The sequence below is a fragment of the Panthera leo genome, chromosome A3, assembly GCF_018350215.1.
Source record: "Panthera leo isolate Ple1 chromosome A3, P.leo_Ple1_pat1.1, whole genome shotgun sequence".
Taxonomy (NCBI): Eukaryota; Metazoa; Chordata; class Mammalia; order Carnivora; family Felidae; genus Panthera; species Panthera leo.
Window position 1 is genome coordinate 27325549 of NC_056681.1, and position 15233 is coordinate 27340781.

The window sequence follows — 15233 nt, forward strand, 5'->3', positions numbered from 1 at the left end:
TGAGCCCCACTTCGGGGGAGCTCGAGCCCCGCCTTGGATGAGCTCAAGCCCTGCATTGGGTGACCTCCAGCCCCGCTTCAGGTAAAACATGAGCCCCACTTTGAGTGAGCCCCACTTCTCTCTCCCTCTCTCTCTCTTTCTCTCTCCCTCTAGTGGGATTCTCTGTCTCTCTCTCTGCCCCTCACTCACTTGTGCCCTCTCCCTCCCTCTCTCTCCCTCTCTCTCCCTCTCTCTCAAAAAAAAAAAAATAAATAAATAAAAATATTGGCAGATGGAATTGGGCAATATATAAAAAGAATTAAAGTCATGAACAGGTGGGATTTGAAAGGTGGTTAAATATTTGAAAATCATGAATATCACCTAACAAATCAACAGGCTAATAGGAAAAAATCAAATGATCCAATCAATTGATGTATAAATAGCATCTGAATAAGTTTCAAATGCATTCATGATAAAAACTCTAAGAAAACTAAGAATGGGGATACCTGGTTGGCTCGGTCAGTTGAGCATCTGACTCTTGATTTTGACTCAGGTCATGATCTCATGGTTTGTGGGATCGAGCCCCACATCAGGCTCTGTGCTGACAGTGTGGAGCCTGCTTGGGGTTCTCTCTCTCTCTCCCTCTCTCTCTCTCTACCCCTCCCCCCACTCATGCTCGTGTACATGTGTTCTCTCTGAAAATAAATACATAAACATTAAAAAACACTAAGAATGTAGGGAAACTTTCCTAACTTGATAAAAAAGAAAATCTACAAAATACCTACAGCTAATGTTATACTTAATGTACTTAATGTTATACTTAATGGTAAAAGAATGAATATCTCTAAGATCACAGAAATGCAAGGATACTCACACTCACCATTCTTATTTAATGTATTCTGAAAATTCTACTCAACATGGTAAGACAAGAAAAGGAAATAAAAGACAGTGTTTGGAAAGGAAACAAGAAAACTGTCCTCATTTGCAGCTGACATGGTAGTTTATGTAGAAAAGACCAAAGAATCTATTAAAAAAAAAAAAAAAAACACCTCCTAAAACTACTGAGTTGAGCAAGGTCCAGGATACAAAACCAACACATAAAAATGAATTGTATTGCTGTATACTAGTAAGGGTATGTGAATGCTGAAATTAAAAGTATCAAATTATACTCACGTGAATGTTGAAATTAAAGGTATTAAATACTTAGGTGGAAATTGAAAAATATTTTAAATCTTGTATCCTAAAAACTACAAAACACTGATGCAAGCAATAAATGCTAAGTGAAATAAGTCAGTCAGAGAAAGACAAATACCATATTGTTTCACTGCTCTGCACAATTTAAGAAACAAAACAAATGGACAAATTAAAAAAGGGACAAACCAAAAGCAGACTCGTGACTTTAGAGAACAAACTGGTGGATGCCAGAGGGGAGGTGGATGGGGAATGGGTGAAACAGGTGATGGGAATTAAGAGTACTTTTATCTTGATGAGCACTGAGGAATGTACGGGATGGCCGAATCACTATATTGTACACCTGATACTAACATGACACTGTATGTTAACTATACTGGAATTAAAATTAAAAAGAAAGAAAAAAACAAACAAACAAAAAAGGACAGAAAGAAATTTAAAAGACACTTAAATGAAGTGGCGTAGGCATACCTGTTCATGGACTAGAAGACTCAACATTTCTCCCCAGACTAATACACAGGTACAACTCAATTGCTATCATAATCCCAGGAAGATCTTTTGTGGATATGCACAAGACTATTCTAAAATCTGTATCGACAAGCAAAGGAACCGGTATATAGCTAAAAAAATTTTTTTAAAGAAGAATAAAGCGAGAAGAATCAGTACACTATCTTAGGACATATTATACAGTTACAGTAATCAAGGGTATGTTGTTTTGTCAGAGGAACAGGCACATAATCAATGGAAGGTAACAGAGAACCACGTATGGCCGAATAAGTTTTGACAAATTTTGACAAATTGCCAAGGCAGTTCCATGGAGGAAGGATAGTACTTTTAATAAATCGTTACTGCAAAAATTGAATATCCACAGTAAAAAAGGAAACCATCTCAAACTAAACTTCAAAACTTAGACAAAAATGAATACAGAATGGATGTGGCAATCATTCAGATGGAGAGGAGGATACTCTAGTGGAAGTCATAAGCTATTGGTCTGAAATAAGTGGAATCTTCATGTAGCATTCTGCTACCGTTGGTGTATATGTATGATGCTGCATATAGACAGAGGAGAAGTAATTGGCCTCATCTAGGGTTAAAGAGAACAACTTCCTTTGGGAGTTGTTTCTTTCCATCAGACTCTATACTTCCTCAGGATTATAACTCATTTCACAAGGCCTCAGTTTCCTTTAAAAGTTTCTGGAACAGAGCATGATTTTGTCATGCACACTCAGTGGTGCAAGTTAATGGTTTGGTGTTCTGGATGGTGTCCCCATTTCTGGTTCATCACCCACGACAGGCAAGTAAAGGTGACTATTTAGAGTCCTAGCTGGGCAAAGTGCTCTGGATTCCTCAGGACACAGAGCTTCCTCTCTGCCAGAAGCCATGAACCTCCTGATGCTGGCCTTCATTATATGTGGGTTTCTAAATCTGGTGACCAAAGGTAATGGAACCCTACAACATAGGCACAATGGAACTAGGATGTTGTTGACCTTGGGCTTTCAGGTGTCTTGAGGGGAAAAGAGGGTCTGCAGGAAAAGCCTTGGGCCAATAAAGAACCACAAAAATGGTCTCATTATGGCAGCTCAATGTCCCTACTCTCTAAGACTCTGTTGGAGGCACCTATCATGTTAGGGTATCTTTTTTTTTTTTTAATCTTCTTGGCCATGATGTATTTTTTTCTATTGTTTTTTTTTAACGTTCACTCATTTTTGAGAGAGCACAAGCAGGGGTGAGGCAAAGAGAGAGAGAGAGAGAGAGGAAGACACAAAATCTAAAGCAGGCTCCAGGCTCTGAGCTGTCAGCACAGAGCCCAACGTGGGGCTCAAACTCACGAACAGTGAGATCATAACCTGAGCCGAAATTGGACGCTTAACCTACTGAGCCACCTAGGCGTCTCATGCTGGGGTATCTTCTGAGACATTTCTCTAAAGGCATGAATTTCCTCAATCTTCTGAGCAGCTCTTGCGAGCTCTCTCTATAACTAACCAGTGTTAACCAGTGAAATAGTAAGCTTCTCATATTAGATCGATATGAATGGGCTTATTCCTGCTTTTTAGTAATGCTACTTTTGAGAATTATCCACTTTTATTGAAAAGCAATACTTGCAATTGATGGAAAGTATCAGGCACTTGATAGGTTTATAGGAGTTTAAGTACTCTCTTACCCTAGAGTAATATTTCTGCAATCTTTCTTTCAGAATCCCTCAATCTTACCAATTTCTTGTATATCTTAGCAGATATAGATAGATAGATAGATAGACCGATCTTAGATTTTTTTTTTCTTTTTTAGATCTTAGATTTTTAAAAACCCAGTGTAAATGAACCATGTGGATTCTTCTGCAAGGTACAACTACTATGTCTTAAAAATTTCTTATCAATATAGAAACTTACTTTATTGTTATTAATGGATGCACAAGACTTAAAGAAGGTGGGTGAATTTCTGATTATGAACTATTTGCTGACATTTTGAAAAGTTTTGAAATAGTAAAGAACTAAAAATAAAGTTTTGTTTTGTTGCTCTCCCTCAGATTTCTTGGATACTGTGTGAACAAAAATGTGTAGCCTACTTTTAAATTTTCTATTATAATGTCAGTATTTTCCCATGTATCAAATATTTTCCAACAACTGAATTTTCAATAATTGCACAAAATTTCATTGAATGGATGCTCTGCAAATCATTTATCCAATCTGATAATTGGACATTTACGTCCTTATTTTTGCTAATAAGCATATTTACGTTATATTTACAAATTAGTTCTATATAACCATTCTCAGCCATAAATCAAAAATTTTAAATGAAGGATAATAAAGATGTAATTGTTTCTACTTCATTCAGTATGGAGAAGTCAAACTTCATATATATTTATTGTGTATTTTAATTTGTCTACAAATTGTGTGGTTCTGCCTGTTTTTCCTTTTTATTTGGGGGGGGGGGGTAGCTTTTATTCCGGTTGATTTATAGATCTTCCCGTATAGGTTCCGTTTTGAAATTTAACTACTTAATGTAGTTGAGTTTATTTTTGTATTTTCAAGTAAGAGAGGCATCTGATGGTTTTGTGAAGTAACTTTTTACTAAGCCAAGTTGTCCATCAATGTCAATGGCTATATTTAACTTGGTGCCATCTGATTCTGCATCTGGTATGTTTTAGGCAGAATTCACACCTGGGAAAATGTTTTGGCGAATGGCTTATGTGCCCAAAATGATACAATTGTTATTCATATTCTTTAGTTTTATGATTTTGCGATATTGGTGGTGGAGGTCACAAGTTTTAACAACATAATTCCGGACTGAGGACCTTTGGGGAAAAAAACCAAAACTGCTGTCATTCTAAACAAAAATACATTCAATGAGAGATTATTCCCAATTGCCATCATTGCATCGCTTAAGCCATATTCTTGGAGTTGTCTTTGGTATTTTTATCTGTGACATCTGTATCTATCAGGGAGTCCACTGGCAAATTGTGTCCAGAGCCAACCAATCTCACCACCTCCACTGCTACCACTCTGGTTCAAGTCACTACCATCTCTCACCTCCTATTGCCGTAGCTTCCTCACAGGTATCTGTCCTTCTACACCTGCCTCCTGCAGTCATCTCACAAGATAGCAGATGGCATAATCTACTCCCAAGAGAAGTCAGATTATGTACTTCATCTGCTCAAAACTCTGCAATGGCCCCCTCTTTACTCAGAACAATAACCAAGGTCCCAACAACGGCTCACCTGCTGTCTGTGATCTGTCCCTTATGAACTCTCTCACCTCATCTTCTACTCTTCTAGTCTTTGCTCCCTTCACTAGAGTCCCACTGGCTTCATTGCTCTTCCTCAGACATGCCTGGCTTGCTCAACCCACAGAGTTCTGTCTGTTTCCTCTGCTTAGATGTACTTGACCCAGACTCCGGTGTGGCTAATTCCTTTACCTCCTCCAAGTCATTATTTAATTGTCACCTTCTTTCAAACCCTATGCTAACTTCTGTTTAAACAACTGTCAGGGGGTGTCTGGATGGCTCCGTTGGTTAAGCGTCCGACTTTGGCTCAGGTCATGATCTCACGGTTCGTGGGTTCAAGCCGTGCCTCGGGCTCCGTGCTGACAGCTCAGAGCCTGGAGCCTGCTTCTGGCCTCCCCTGCTCACGCTCTGTCTCTGTCTCTCTCTCTCTCTCAAAAATAAATAAAACATAAAAAAAAAGAAACTGCTAGTCTGCCCCCATGACACCCCAAATAGATTCTGCTGAAATCTATTCTCTCTTACTTCTGCAAACCACTATCACCTTCTCACATATAAGGTAATGTATTTGTTTTTCATCGTCTGTCTTCCCCTGCCAGAAAGCAAGCTCTATGTGATTTTTTGTCTGCTTAGTTCACAAATGTACTATACGGACCTAGAATAAAATCTGTATCATAGTTAGGGGCTCACACTTTCTTGAATGAGGGGCATTCAAGAATGGATATCCTAGAGGAAAAGAAAAATTGAGAAACAATCTTTGTAGAAACAAGGAATGAAGAAGTGATGTCAAAGTTTGTCTCGGAAGAAAAAAGTGGAATGTCTACACTTAAAACTTACAGAAAATTCTAACATGAGCAAAGCAAATCGGAGCCAGTAAAAAAAATAAGAGAATGAATCATTGGAGAAGAGGAATAAACTTCTTGGCCCAGGGGAGGCAACAGGAGACAAATTACTGTTATCTCTATATATGTAAACCCATGAAAGGTGCTTTTCATACATAATCAAATTAAATCCAGAAAAGGTTGTTTTGAGAACGGCTTCCCTTTTTTAATACATACCGGGCTTTCTCCAACATAGAATCTTTGCTCTAGCTGCTTCCTCTGCCTAGGATACACTAACCTTTATACATTGCAGGCAATTTGCTGAGAAATACGGTCATATTTACTTGCCTGAAAAATGATCGTAAAATGGAGCAGGCTAGCTTCACTTTATATTCAGATCCTCATCCCTCAAATTATCACATTGCTTAGAAATCCTACCATATTTCTTTTGTGAGCTCATCCTTCCTCTTTCCCAGACAGCTCTTTTGTACTGACCTTTCTTTCTCTTTAATTCTCCTGCTCTATTTCTCTACATGACTCTCCCTCCCAGCTTATGACTTTATCCCACACTTCAAGATTTAAAAAATTCAAATAGTCACATGAAAAGATGCTCAACATCACCAGTCATCAGGGAAATGCAAATCAAAACCACAATGAGATATCACCTTACACCTGTCGGAATGGCTAAAATAAAAAGACAAGAAGTAAGAATGTTGGTGAGGATGTGAGAAAAAGAACCCTTGTGCACGCCTGGTGGGGAATGCAAATTGGCACAGACACTGTGGAAAACAATATGGATTTCCTCAAAAAAATTAAAAATTAAAACTAGACTGCCATGGGGTGCCTGGGTGGCTCACTTGGTTGGGCGTCCCACTCTTGATTTCAGCTCAGATCATGATCCCAGGGTAATAGGGTCAAGTCCTGTGTTGGGCTCCACGTTGAGTGTGCAGTCTGCTTAAGATTCTCTCTCCCTCTGCCCCACTCTTTGCGCTCTCTCTCTCTCTCTCTCTAAAATAAAATTTAAAAAAATAGAAACACCATATGATCTAATAATTCTACTACTGGACATTTACCCAAAGAAAATGAAAACACTAATTTGAAATATATGTGCATTCCTATGTTTATTGCAACATTATTTCCAATAGTCAAGATAGGGAAGCAACCCAAGTATCCATCAACAGACAAATGGATAAGGATAAGACAAAATATTATGCAGCCCTAAAAAAGTATAAGATTGTGCCATTTACAGACAATATAGGTGGACTGAGAGGGTATTTTGCTAAGTGAAGTAAGTCACACTGAGAAAGACAAGTACTATATTACTCCACTCATATGTGAAATCTAAAAAACCGATTAAACAAATAAAATTAAAAAATTAAACATTCAAATAGAACTTTTTCTTTTTACCACGGTCAACATTCCTACCAGTATGTCTTTGCACCCATCTTCTCTTTCCCTCTTGACATAGCTGAGGACGTGTGCCTTCTCTGCCTCAATCTGTCGAATGTGATTTTGATCCTTGCCAACCATGAAGAACTATGCCTTTCTTTTGTCTCATTTCCCTATTCTGCATTAATCTCTCCCTTTCTACTGGTTTCTTCTTAAGTGTCTTCAAACATGCTCTGTCATTTCCCTGAAAAATGCTCCCTTGGTTCCGTATTGTCCTCCAAGAACCTCTCCATTTCTCCGCTCTTCCTCACATGGAACTTAAGAGTTTTGTCTCCAGGTTCTACTTCGACTTCTCTCATTCACCTTTCACCAACTTCACTTTCCTTTCTTTTTTTTTTTTCCTTCTCACTCTGAAACCACTCCTCTCATGGGTATCAGTGACAATCATGTTAAACACAATGGACACTTCTGCCCATATCTTACTCAACTTCTCCTCAATATTTGCCTACAAATGTCCACTCACTGTTTTAAGAAACACTTTCCTCTCTTGCATAACCTAGTTACACTGATACAACTTTATTTGTATCCTTTTGGCATTTACCATTTCTCATGCATACTAGCCTGATCTGCACCTTGCCGTTCTCCCCAAAGCATGGTTGATTGTGTACGAAATGCCCCTGTACAGAGCAATCCAGAAAGGACAGAAAATTATGAGCTCACTCTGGGATCATCTATCAAATATTGGCTGGCCAGGTGGCAGATAAATACTCCAGCTCCTCTCATTCTCAAGGAGAATTCTGAGGCACTGGCTGCCACAGTTTCCCACAGGATTATGCTCTAGTCAACCACACTGGTAACTAACTCTATAACTCACCTCTTCTTGGCTTTCTTACTTTCCTAACTACCGTATTTCCAAACTGATTCCAGATGGAGGAGAATGCCTCTCGGTTCACTTGTTAGACTCAAATTTCCCCCCAAGGTCTGCTTTTGGAGAAACGAATCTAATTCTCTAGTGTCTCATTCTCTTGTTTTGTTCCAACTTACCTGGTTGTTCCTTCTGGGTCTTTTTCTCCTATTTGAGCTCTTAATATTGACACTCACCAGAATTTAATCTTGGTCCCCTTTTTATCTCACGTTATTCCAGCTCACTATACTTTATCCATTACTGTAGTCTGAAATATCCATAAGCAACGATTCCAAAATTTACACCTAGAGTCCGAACTTGCCTACTGAGATCCTACAGGTGTTTCCACCGCCTTTTTTGACATTCTAGGTGTATGTTACATGCCCTGAAGTGAATACTTGAGCCTGCCTTTTTCTCTTCCTTCCAAAGCTTGTTGTTTCCTCAGTTTACCATCCTGCGAATGGCAAGTACCACTAATCTCCCCTATCTCAACAGAAATGCAGGAATGCACTTTGATTTCTCCATCTTCCTCTGATCTCATATCCAAACAACCCATGTCTTAAATCGACCCTCTTTTTCCCACAGTTCTTGAAGCCCCCCAGTCACCATTATATCATACCTAGCCAAAGCTTCTAACACACCTTCCTGATTCTGTTCTTTCTTTTCCCTAATCTAATTTCCACATAAAATCCAAACTAATCATCTAAAGCATAAAATAAATTAGTTCACACTGTGTCTTGAAACCAAAATGCTTAACAATGGTGTGACATGACTGGGTGATGGCATTGGCCACTTGAAGTTCACTTCATCTTAGGCTCCTTGTCACGTTACACTTCAGACTCATCAGCCTCCTCCAAACACATGATGCAGTTTCTCAGCAGTGGGACTGAGCATTTGCTGATCCTTTCTCTGCTTTCTGTGTACTTGGCTGGCTCCTTCCATCCTTCTTGCCTTGGCTTAAATATTAGCTGTACATAGGTCTCCCTCTCTACCTCTCTTTCTTCCTCCTCCTCCTCCTCCTCTTTCCTTCTTCTGCTTTCCTTCTTTCTCTCTCTCCCCACCCAGCCCCCGTTTCCTTGATGGCATATGACACAATATTTAACATACAGTTTCATTTTTTGGTCTCCCAATGGCTTGTAGCATTTATCATATTGCTCTAGATGGGTAATGGTTGTCAAGTTTTTCAATTAATGCTTATCATATTGGTGCTAGAGTTAAAAACTTATCCTACTCATTTATTCCCTGCAGCTGGCTGGGAAGTCAAAAGATGTTGGAAGGATAACATCGGGCACTGCAGAAAACGATGTTTTCATGTTGAAAGGTACAAGCTGCTTTGTATGAACAAGCTAACGTGCTGCATTCCCATAAAAGAAGACGACGGATACACTAAAACGCCACCACGTCCTGTACCCTTTGAAGAACGGATAACTGTTAATACGAATGACTGGGATTTATTTTCTAATTCCCCCATATCTTGGTTTGATGATGAGGTAACAGTTAACCCAACTATACCTGGAAACCTAAGAGAAAATTCTTCCACAGCTCCGGCACATTCTCTTGAGACCACTGAAGGTACAACTAATTAACATTTCTTCTGGGTATGGGACACTAGAGATATGCACTGGGAATAATATGCAGGGACCCAATCTTGCTGATGTTATTTCACCAGGGACAATTCTATTGGGGACTGGATGGCATGCAGACGGACAGAATGCTACTGCCAAGACAAGTACCAAGAGTTACCCTACCGTTGGAAATGTGTAAAGGGAAGTGCATAGAAGACACAGGGGTTCTCTTTATTGGGCTGAAATTCCTTATCTGTCTTCCTCTGATGTATTAAAATATATTGGTCTCAGTGAACATTTTGTGTGTCTGTGTATTTTTCCATACCAAAAAAAAAAAAAAAAAAAGACCACAGTTTGGAGCTGCCTTTATGGTTGAGACAAGGATTTTGATTTTAGTAATTCCTGAACCACTCCTATCATATACGGAGGAACCTGTGAAGGCACATAAAAAGTTCCAGACAAGTCCTCCCTTTCCCATATTCCCCCCATCCCCACTTTATTGCAAGTTATGAATTTAAGTCCTTATCTGTATCATAAGGTCAAACTTTGTTTAAGGCTTCAACCAGAAACTAACCCAGTTATAGTCAGAAACCACCTCATTCTGCACAAATACTGTGTTAACTAGACAGCGATGCAACTGTGACTTGCCTTGAGAGCAGCATATGAAATTAAAAGCTGCATCACAAATTCGACTCACCTTTCCGATGTTCTTTCCAGTCAAAAGTCCAACTTCCCACAATGGTGACCTCACAGCATGCCTCTCCAGATCTTTATCTTGTCCGTGAATGCCTGTTGTGTGTAGGGTTTCTATGCTTTGTGTGCCTGTATGCATGTTGAGTGATGGTTTGTATGGTGACTGATGAGTCAGCAAGTTTACTCTTTGATATCACAAAGAAGCAATTATTAACTCTAAACTTGATTGATTATTAATGTGTTGGGCTAAGTCTGGGATGCTACTGGGGCGCCTGGGTGGCTCAGTTGGTTGAGCAGCCAACTTCGGCTCAGGTCACGATCTCGCAGTCCGTGAGTTCGAGCCCCGCATCGGGCTCTGTGCTGGCAGCTCGGAGCCTGGAGCCTGTTTCGGATTCTGTGTCTCCCTCTCTCTGACCCTCGCCAGTTCGTGCTCTGTCTCTCTCTGTCTCAAAAATAAATAAACGTTAAAAAAAAAAAATTTAAATCTGGGATGCTACTGAAAGCCACAGTCTCGGGTGCCTAAATGTCTCAGAATCAAGAAGGTTTTTTCCTCTAATTCTTTTGTCTAAGTCAAGTTTTGTCTAAGTCAAGTTGCCAGTGACTGTGACTGCAGTTTGGATATTGGCCATCAGATCACTGACCTTTCAATAGACCTCTATTCCAGTAGATCTTAGACACCCTGTTAGGCTGACAAGCCATCCTAGCTTGTCTAGGACTGAGGGTTGTCCCAGAACTTGAGAGTTAGAGTGCTAACATCAAGAAAGTCTTTAGCAAACTAGAACAAATTGATCACCTTCTCTCTAAATTGCTCTTCTCTATTTCTTTGCATAGTGGACGCTTCATCACACGGGTCCTGTGTGGACTCTTCCCAGAGGCATCTTTTCACTATGAAGGCCTCCCTAAACCACCAGTCTGCCTCAGCCTAGACTACTTTTTTTTTTTTTTTTTCATATCTTTGCTTCAAATGTCAACTCCTTAGAAACAATCCTTGGCCATGAGACCACTCCTCACTACTCTATATTATTTTCTTCTTCTTATGCTCTTTGAAATTATTTTGTATGTTTAAACAAATTGTTTTTATTTTTCTATTTTATTTATTTATTTGAGAGAGAGAGAGAGAGCGAGAGAGAGAGAGCAGGGGAGGGGCATAGAGAGAATCTGAATTCAGAATCTGAAGCAGGCTCCAGGCTCCAAGCTGTCAGCATGGAGCCCGATGCAGGACTCGAACCCACGGACCGTGAGATCATGACCTGAACTGAAGTCAGATGCTTAACTGACCGAGCCACCCAGGCACCCCTATTTTGTATATTTCTTCAGTCTCCTACTGAATTATTGAGTTATTTACTAATTTATGGCCCGTCATCAACACCATAGTGTCCATATAGTCCTAACACCTTGATCTTGTTCATGGCCATGTCCTGACCTACTAGACCAGTGCCTTGCACATGGTGGATGCTCAATAAAACCTTGAGAACACGTGGTTCATGCAGCCATCTCAATAAATATGAGAAGGTCACACAATATAAATCAGTAGTCTTCAAAGTGGGACACCAGCTACAAAAAGGATTTCCAAGGTGTGCACACTGAGAATTTAAGGAAATAGATTTTTAGACCCTTGATTTCTGAATGTCTTAGCATGATCAGAGAATTCTTAACAGACTTTTCTTTTCTACCTCCACTTTCTCAGTTTCTCTTCTCCCACTCTGAAAAGAAAACTTAACCTCTCACCCATCCTTTATCTGACAATCATGGATTGCCCAGAGTGGACAAATCTCCAAGTGTCAAACCAGTGGATAATTGAAATGTTTGTGCTAGTGTTCACAAGATGAGTAATCATAGACTTTGGGTAACAGATCTTTTGGAAATCCAAGTGACTCAAATTTTGTTTATCAAAGCAATGATAGCAGGAAGAATCAAGCTAATGGTGGATAGAGCTTTGAAATTAAGCTTTTTTGAAGCTTAATAATAGCTTACTAAAGAATTTTTGGCATATAACTTGTAAGGAGTTAAAAAAAGCTGTGTGATCTACTATCTGTGTATTATCTATCTATCTATCTATCTATCTATCTATCTATCTATCATGTCTATCATCTACCTGATGCCTAATCTTCCAACTTTTACATCTACCTATTGATACAAATAAGGTCTTTCAGTGTTTACATTTTTCAAAATAAAAACTGGGGAAAAAAGTTGATGCTGACTTTCACCTCGTTCCAGTAAAAAGTAGTATTTATCTAAACTAGTAGAAAGAGGGGATGGGATTCCTGGGTGGCTCAGTCGGTTAAGCAGCGACTTTGGCTCAGGTCATGATCTCATAGTCCATGAGTTTGAGCCCCACACTGGGCTCTGTGCTGACAGCTCAGAGCCTGGAGCCTGCTTCGGATTCTGTGTCTCCCTCTCTCTCTGCCTTTCCCCTGCTAATACTCTGTCTCTCTCTGTCTCAAAAATAAGTAAAAACAAAACAAAACAAAAACAAAAACATTAAAAAAAAATTTTTTTTTAAAGAAAGAGGGGTGCCTGGGTGGCTCAGTTGGTTGGGCGGCCGACTTGGGCTCAAGTCATGATCTCGCAGTTTGTGAGTTCGAGCCCCATGTCAGCTCTGTGCTGACAGCTCAGAGCCTGGAGCCTACTTCAGATTCTGTGTCTCCCTCTCTCTCTACTCCCCTGCTCATGCTCTGTGTCTCTCTGTCTCTCAATAATAAATAAACGTTAAAAAAATTAAAAAATAAAATTAGTAGAAAGAAAGCACAATCTATTTACTAACAAGATGCATTTACAGTAAAACAAAAAAGTTATTTTTGGTTGATAATTATTTGTCATGTTTGACAATACATTTATGCATCTTTAATCAATTTTGTTCCAAATATTGCAATGATGGCTCCATCTTGAATATGTTGTTAAACATTTAGAGCTTTATGTTCATGGAGATTTTACAATAAATCACAATATATATCCATCTTTTGTTACAGGCAAATATGATAGAACGATCAATAATAGACTTTTAAACATAAAAATATATTACATTAAGATTTAATTTTGTGGGGAGGGTGGAATAAACACTTAAACTGGTGGAATAAAAATTTAAAGAGAAAAAAACGATGTAATGTTTCTAATTGCTTTTCTAAAAAGCTTTTCATATTTATTAAATGAATAATTGCCATTATTATCTATTCAGATTGAATTGAAAAACTAAATTGTAATTTTTACATGTCAATTTTTATAATACACCAGTAATCATATCTTTTTATTATATACATTTATGATGAAATACTTTATTTTTCCATTTTAAATAGTGTTAGGAAAACCACACCCTCAAAATTCAAAAAAGTTTGAAGATCACTCCTAAAACGTGATATAAGGCTTCAAATGTTACCTGACACAGACCACACCAATCATTCCGTTTTTCCACAATTCCTAGATATTACATTTTCATGAATATATGCTTTCTCCATCATTCAGCATGATAATCTTCATATTCTTTTTATCTTTGTCCTTAAGGATCCCCCGTAGCTCAATAACCCATCACTTCACTACATGGGAACTGACCACCAAATTGCTGCTACCTTCATATATAAACATAGTATTTGCATTTGGTTTCTTTTTGTAGTTCCTAGCTCCAGTCTGAAATTCCCCATCTCTTGGAGCGCCTGGGTGGCTCAGTCGGTTAAGTGCCCAACTTGGGCTCAGGTCATGATCTTACCATTCATGGGTTCGAGCCCTGCATCAGGCTCTGTGCTGACAGCTCAGAGCCTGGTGCCTGCTTTGGATTCTGTGTCTCCCTCTCTCTCTGCCCCACCCCTGCTCACACTCCATCTCTCTCTCTCTGTGTCAAAAATAAATAAACATTAAAAAAAATTTTTTTAATGAAATTCCCCATCTCTTGAGCTATACTGCCCATGTTACATATATGATTTGATATGTTAGACATATATTTCCTCCATTCTCTGGGTTTCTTTTTCATTTTATTGATCGTGTCTTTTACAATATAACAGTTTTTAATTTTGATGAAGTTCCATTTATCTTTTTTGCTCTTGGTGTCATGTCTAAGAAATTATTGCCTAACTTAAGGTCATGAGGATTTACACCTGTGTTTTCTTCTAAAGGTTTTATGGTTTTAGCTCCTACATTTACCTAATTGATCCATTTTAATTTACTTTTTTGTAGGATGTCTATTAGGTCCATTCAGTCTAAAGCATGGTTCAATTCCAAATTTTTTAAACTGATTTTCTCTCTCAATGACCTATCCATTGCTGAAAATGGGGTACTGAAGTGCCCTGTTGTCATAATCTTGTCTATTTCTCCCTTCTGACATGTTAATATTTGCTTAATACATTTAGGTCCTCCAACGTTGGTTGTATATATATTTATAATTATTATATCTTCTTGATGTACTGACACCTTTACCATTATATAATGACCTTCTATGTCTCTTACTACCAGTTTTGGCCAACAGCCTATGCCCCCATTTTCTTTTGGTTTCCGCTTGCATGAAATGTCTTCCATCCCCTCACTTTGAGCATACATGTGTTCTTAAAGCTGAAGTGGGTCTCTGGGAGGCAGCATACAGTTGGGTCTGGTTTTTTATAAACCTCTAGCTATTTTGTGCCTTTTGATTGGGTAATTAAAACCATTTATCTTTAGAGTGATCATTGATATGCAAGAACTTACTACTGCCATCTTATTGATTGCTTTCTGGTTGTCTTGTATTTCCATTGCTCCTTTTTTCCCCTCTGTTTCTAACTACTTTTGTAAGTTGCTGATTTGCCCTGGTGGTGTGGTCTGTTCTCCCCCTTCTCCCTCCTTTTTTTTATCCTTTATGAACCTACTTTAGATGTTTGCTTGGTGGTTTTCTTGAGGCTTCCATAAAACCTCTCATAGATAAAACAGTCCATTTTATGATGGTAGGAACTTAATCTGCATTCACCTATAAAGTCTCCTCCCTTTTTATCCTCCCCTTTTATATTTTTGATGTCA

The 15233-nt window shown here is 38.8% G+C and overlaps 1 protein-coding gene across 1 annotated transcript; it reads left to right on the forward strand.

Moving 5' to 3' along the window:
* Nucleotides 1-2550: 2550 nt before the first annotated feature.
* Nucleotides 2551-9765, forward strand: DEFB125 (defensin beta 125). Its single transcript, XM_042930138.1, has 3 exons — nt 2551-2608; nt 9250-9573; nt 9671-9765. The coding sequence occupies exons 1-3, from the start codon at nt 2551-2553 to the stop codon at nt 9763-9765; spliced, it is 477 nt and encodes a 158-aa protein (XP_042786072.1).
* The last annotated feature ends 5468 nt before the right edge of the window (nt 9766-15233 follow it).